The 6,000-nt window shown below is 44.4% G+C and overlaps 1 protein-coding gene across 2 annotated transcripts in view; it reads left to right on the top strand.

Annotated features, from left to right (window-relative positions):
• Positions 1 to 668: 668 nt before the first annotated feature.
• The window catches only part of PTPRK (protein tyrosine phosphatase receptor type K), a 739,357-nt gene continuing 734,025 nt past the window's right edge, over positions 669 to 6,000 (top strand). For both annotated transcript variants that reach the window (XM_072643296.1, XM_072643295.1), the window contains exon 1: positions 669 to 1,387. In XM_072643296.1, coding sequence (XP_072499397.1) covers positions 1,291 to 1,387 — 97 coding nt within the window. In that variant the 5' untranslated portion in view covers positions 669 to 1,290. The remainder of the gene's footprint in view (positions 1,388 to 6,000) is intronic.

The following is a 6,000-nucleotide window of genomic DNA, read 5'->3' as shown; positions in this document are numbered from 1 at the left end:
TACTGCGCCTTCTTTGGACCGGGGAGAAATAGCAAGAGGACGATTTCAAAACTTCCGTGCAGGGTAAATAATGTCACACCATAATCTGGCAAATGCCAAAAGTGAACCGAGCAGAAAGAAGAGTCAGCTTCCCCTGCTAGAAAAGTTGAGTGTTGGCCTGACCCAGCAACGCTGATTTATTTATTATGCATTTATAAGATGATACAAACAGGAAATAGGAGTTCAAGGGGGTGGGGTGCGGAGGTGGGGCATTCCCTCAAGTCTCCCTTCTTTCCACCACAAACTGCTCCCAATCTGCTATGTCCTTTCTCATCTCCGCCTCCTCGCTTCCGTACAATCTCAGCTAAAACCCCACCTTTTGCAAGAAATCGTTGCCATCCTCTTCAATACCAATTCCTCCCCTCTGTGCTTATCTCCACTTTACCCAGGATATATGTTGTTTGTAAAGAGTTATTCGCCCGGGGTCTCCCCCCTCTATTGGAATGGAAGGTCCACGAGAGCAGGGTCGTTTTTGCCTTAGTATCACCGGCGCTTAGCAGTGTCTGGCAAACAGTAGGCCTTTAAGAAATGCTTGTTGACTGTCCAATTTCCGGAGCAGGGTTACTTCTCGGCCTCTTGAATCAGGGGTGCAGATGTTCAAGGAGTATCTTTCCTTTAGTCCAGCCACCGCTGTCGAGGTTAGAAAAGCCAGGCTGCCATTTCTCTCCCCTTACGCCTTCAGTCCAATCCCGCCCCACAAACACAAGCGCCGAACAAAAGCGGCCGGGAGCCTGAACTGCAGCTGCCGCTCAGACAGACACATGGAGCGACAGACACACACCCCGCCAGACGGACGAGAGGACCGACGCTCCCGGACCGCGCCGCTCTGCCAGCTTGCTGGGCTTTGGTGTCTCCGGCAGGAGGCGCGGGCGGCCGGGCAGCCTGGGCTCGGGAGTCCCACATTCCTGCGAAGTGTTTGAAAACGGAGGAGGAGACGTCACCCCCGCGGCTCCTCCCCTCTCCCCTCAATCCCTCCCTCCCTCCGCCTTCCACCAAAGTAACTCTGGACTAACTAGAGTCGCCGCGGCCGCCGCGGAGCATGGAGAGCCGCCGCGGCCGCACCGGGACGAAGGTTGCCCCTGCTCCCCGGAGCTAGTTTGGAGTCTGCGGAGAAGCCCAAAGAAAGTGATCGCGAGGGGGGCTGTTGGAGGCCGGATTTCGGCCCGCGAGGTCTCGCCTCTCCTGGGTTCCACCGGAGGAGGGGGGAGGTGTAATTTGCGAAGCGGCTGGAAAACTTCTCCCCAACTCAACATGGATACAGCGGCGTGGGCGCTACCCCCCTTCGTGGCTCTCGTGCTCCTCGCCCCGTGGCCTTTCCCGGGAGCTGCCCGAGCTCAGTTCTCCGCAGGTAAGTTACATGGTGGCGGCGCGTGTCTCTCTCCACCCACCCCCTTTCCCGGCAGTGCTCGGCAGGAGGGGCTTCCTTGGAGAGGAGGAGAGAGGGAAGAAGAAGCCCCTGGTCCCGGGTCGGGGAAAGGTGCTGGGGAGCCCTGGACTGTGCTCGAGTTTCTAGTTCTTGAGGACTGTAGAGCTGGAGAGGAGAGCTAGGCTGGCACTTTTCATTCTGGTCACTTTCGTTATGCAAACCCATTGTTTCCTTTCGGACAGTTTCCCGGCCCAGGGTTCAGGTCACTCCTAGGTGGCGGCGTCTCGGTGTACTTGTGCTGGAGTGTTGCGGTTGCCTAGCCTTTCCTCCAGGGATTGTTAGCAGCCGAGTCCGGCTCGCCCTGGGTTGGTAGGATAAGGAGGGAGCAAAAGTACTCAGGACTTCTTCAAAGGATACTCTGTAGCTCTTGTTGATATTTGATATTAGTTCATTAAAAAGAAAATCAACCCTTCTCTTACCCCTACTCCCCCCCCGGGGAAGCCATCCTCCTCATCGTGGCGGATGAAGTAATGTGAGGCTCCCTTCCCTGCCAGGTAGTGTTTGTCCCGGGAATAATCGAACCTGCCACTATTGTCTAACTTCTTTCTTCTTTTTCTCCTCCTTCCCCTGTCCCCCACCAGCTTGCCTAGTACTGTTAAGCTTCTCCTGTTCTGAGTATTGTGGATTTTCTCACCTAGACTTAATGTGTGCGTGAAACATGACTTGAGGAAACAGTATTCATATTCCATGGAAGCCAGGTTTGGGCACGGTTGAGCCCTCGCCTAAGTAGGGAGATCGGAGTAGGTTTTAGAAATCCGGCTACTGCGCTGCTAAGGTCAACTGGAAGTAGGCAGAAGGAGGATCAAGGTGATGGGGCGCGGGGGAGGGGGAGGAACAGAATGAAATTCCTCTCGCCAGGAAGATAAACATATTGGCTCATAATTCCAGCCAAAGAGAGCCCTTGAACCTGGTTCCTTGCAACGGATCTGGTTCCTGCTCCCCTTCCCGTGCGACTGGCGCCTTCCCAAATAAAGTAACTTTTTGTCGGTTGCCTCCTGTGTCTCCTCTGAAGCCCTGTGTTTCACCTGGTGGATGGCGGCGTGCAGTGGGGCTCTGTGGCTCCTACCCGCCAGTCCCAGCAACTTGGCTGGCCAGGCTCCCACAGCTCCACTTCGCTGGGAACTGCATCTGCTGCTTTGGTTGGTTGTGCAGATGGAGACACAGAGGTGGCCAAGTTATTATGGAGAAGATAGAGCGGGGAAGAAACTTCCCAGCTATCTGGGCTATCAGCATGTCTATTCTGGAGATGGATAATTAACTTAGTTTATAATTGGTGGTTTCCTCACGTGCTTGTGATTGTCCAGTTTTCTGGAGGGTAAAAAATCCTCAGCCTGAAGGTTTCACGAATAAGGCTTTATTTTCTCCCTCTCCCCTAAACCTCCTTCTCCGTCCCTTCCCAGAATCTATAAAGGGAATCAGGCTAGAGAAATTCAGGTAGTTCCATGTGCTGTGTATGCAGTGCAGTCAGGCAGGGATTATGAAATACAACACTTGCAATAAAAGCTGTTCTGAATGTTAGCCATGTAGGTGATATATGCAGAACGCATTTGCTGCCTGTGATGAATGTTCTGATAATAGAATTTAATTCTCCTTATAGTAAACATTACTGCATGCATCTCTGACTTAGTATGACTATTAGTTTTGGGGTTGTTCTTGATGTGTAAGACATTCTATGCAGGCAGGTTGTAGGGGATATTGATTTCTGCCACAGTGTTTGTCACTGCATTGAGTGCCTGAGCTGGAAAAGACAAGGAGTTTGTTAATTGAAAGTTTGAGCTCCTGGCTAGTAGAGTGATTACACTACATATAGTCAAGAGTTGTAACCACTGTTGTTACAGCAGCTCAAGATACAGTCAGTAGTAAAGAAAACGAGCTTTCCTCCCCCTCACACACATTTCTTGTAGCATATAAATATTACTTTTTCTTCAGAAGAATGCTTTTAAATCAAGAGAAGAGATGGTCTGCTTTAAGCAGTTCTGATATCTCAAATGATTTATCAGAGGGCTTGCTATAAAATTTTTGAGAACCCTAACATTATCCTAATCTTCTCTGTGGTGTCTTTTGTACTGAATATTTATTTATTTATTTGTGAATTGTATCTGGCCTGCTTCCAAAAATAATACATTCTGAGTAATGCACTATACATTGCTGTCCCAAGGGGCAATTAAATGGTGGAACAGACCAGTTAAAGGCTGGTTCATCCAGGAGGTAAAAGACAGTGAAACTCATTAGATGTTTTCCATCAATATGTAGACTGAGTAGAGTCTGGATATGACTGGATGACGATCTGGATATGACTGGATGACGATCTGGATGGAGTAATAATAAACATTGATCTGACCCTATCTGACCCGAGTACATGTTCTTTGCTTTTCTCATATTCTTCTTACCCTTTGTATGTTTTTGCATGTTTTGTCTTTCTGAGTAAAAGGTAGAATAAGTTTGTCTTATACAGTGAACTCCAACTAGTTGAATAATTATAATAGGATATACCTAGATGTCCTTCTATGATTAAGAAAAAAAAGAAGTTTGACTTTATATTGAACGAAACTAAAATGATATGCTTCCTTGATGAATGTAATATGCACAGGACTGTGTGCAACGGAAGTTTTGTAAATAAAGAAAATTGCATCAGGTATCATACAAGATTGATTTGCATATAATCTTCTACTTACTTGTGAGTCTTTGAACTGCCCAGTTGTAGAAATTAAAAATCTCTTTTGTTAAGTATGGCTTTAGTTGAGCTTATTAGAAATTTGGTATGGCTTATTGCTAATATTAATTCCAAATCCTCTGTCAGGCTTGATGCAAAAACATAGCTACTAGAAACATAGTAAGCGTACTAGTTCATGAGGTCCTTATGTCAGTGCGGAGGTTTTCCCTATGGTGTTTTTTCTTGAGTAGGTTTTTAAATGGTAGACCAGCCGGTTCTTTTGGGAAGCCCTTTGGAAAAGCACCTTATAGTTTGTAAAGTGCTCTACAGATGTAAAATGGTATTAGTGTTATAAAGATTCCTTACTATTGTGTGCATTTTAAATTATATACACAAGGCTCAACTTGCCACTTCAAGAAATTATAGTCTGTGTCTCATTTCAAACAAGTCTTGTTTTATGCATTATATCCAGAAGACCAATGGAAGGTTTGATATTCAGCATTACTGCTGTAGTAACTGCTGCCAATCTATTGCATTTTAAAAACGTGATAGATGTAAGTTTAAAGTTATTTTAATATTGAAGAATTTTGTGATTGGTTGAAGTGTAGACATGCTGTAAATGAAGCACATTTTAAATAGACTCTTGTCAAGTTCAAATGAATACACTATTCTCATTTTTCTGTATTTCACTTAAAACAGCAACACCTGTTTCATAGTTAGGGAAACTGATGTGTGATAAAGTTAAGTGACTTGCTGAGATTATTCAGTGAATCAAGGATGAATCTGTACATAGAAACCAAATCTCCTCACATTAGGTTCTCTAGTATAGTGATGTACGTGGGACAGGAGATGCAGTGTCCTGGATGATCTTAAACCTAGACAATCACTAGACCTCCTGTCTTAATCATATATGGCCACTTACTGACCCCAGGTAAGTTACTTGCTTTCCCTATACCTTACTTTCCTCATCTGTTCAATGGATCCAATACAGGATTGTTAAGGATCAAATTAGTAAAGTTCTGTACACTATCTATAAAGTGCCACAGGAAAGGCAAAATTGAAATCATATATTTTAAAAAATTATCAGATGAGTAGATTCTAAATGTCACAAGGTATCACTTGGCATGGGAAATAAATTTTTTCTGTCTTTCACCTTCAACTGGCTGTTCCTTTTAGCCAGTATAACCCACAAGCACCCATACAGGCTAGACCACAATTTTTGTCATTTCTGAGGAAGAGATTGGTGTTCTTTTGTACTTACTAGCCTTGTGCAAATCACTACTTGTGCTGAACAAGTGGGTGAATGTCTTATTGGCATTTTAGATATTCTAATAAAGATGAATATATTTTACAAGTCAATTTCTTTTAGTAATTTTTATTCTGAATTCCTGTCAGTTCAGTTTTCAATATTAGTGTCCAGCATAATATGCAGTATTTTAGATGCAGTCTTATCAGTGTCCTAGAGAGGGACTATTGTCTCTCTAGTGTGATGTATGTCTTTGCATGCAGCTCAAGATACTACTTTGAATATAGCTTCATGTCACATTACAAGGCAAATATGCATCCAGTTGCTCTCTTCTAGTTCTTGCATCTCATATAGCAGTCTGGTTTCTAAATGTTGCATTTTTGTGATATTGCTTTCCTCTGTTTTATATGCAGAAACAAAAATAAAAGTCTGTATCTTAGAGTTTGCCTTTGTTTTGATTTTCTGCCTTTCTATTAACACTCTTCAGCGCATTCATTTTGTAAAATCAAAACAAATGTCAACAAAGGTGCTACCACAGGATGTTTCCTGGGAATGGCTCATATACTAACTCTCAATCTCTCATGCTTTATCTGACAGAAATTTCATTTGTTGTTTTTCTTAAGACCTCATTTTGTG

Source organism: Notamacropus eugenii, chromosome 2, assembly GCF_028372415.1.
Source record: "Notamacropus eugenii isolate mMacEug1 chromosome 2, mMacEug1.pri_v2, whole genome shotgun sequence".
In the NCBI taxonomy this organism is placed as follows: domain Eukaryota; kingdom Metazoa; phylum Chordata; class Mammalia; order Diprotodontia; family Macropodidae; genus Notamacropus; species Notamacropus eugenii.
Note: the sequence above shows the minus strand (reverse complement) of the source record. Positions and strands in the feature narration are given on the sequence as shown.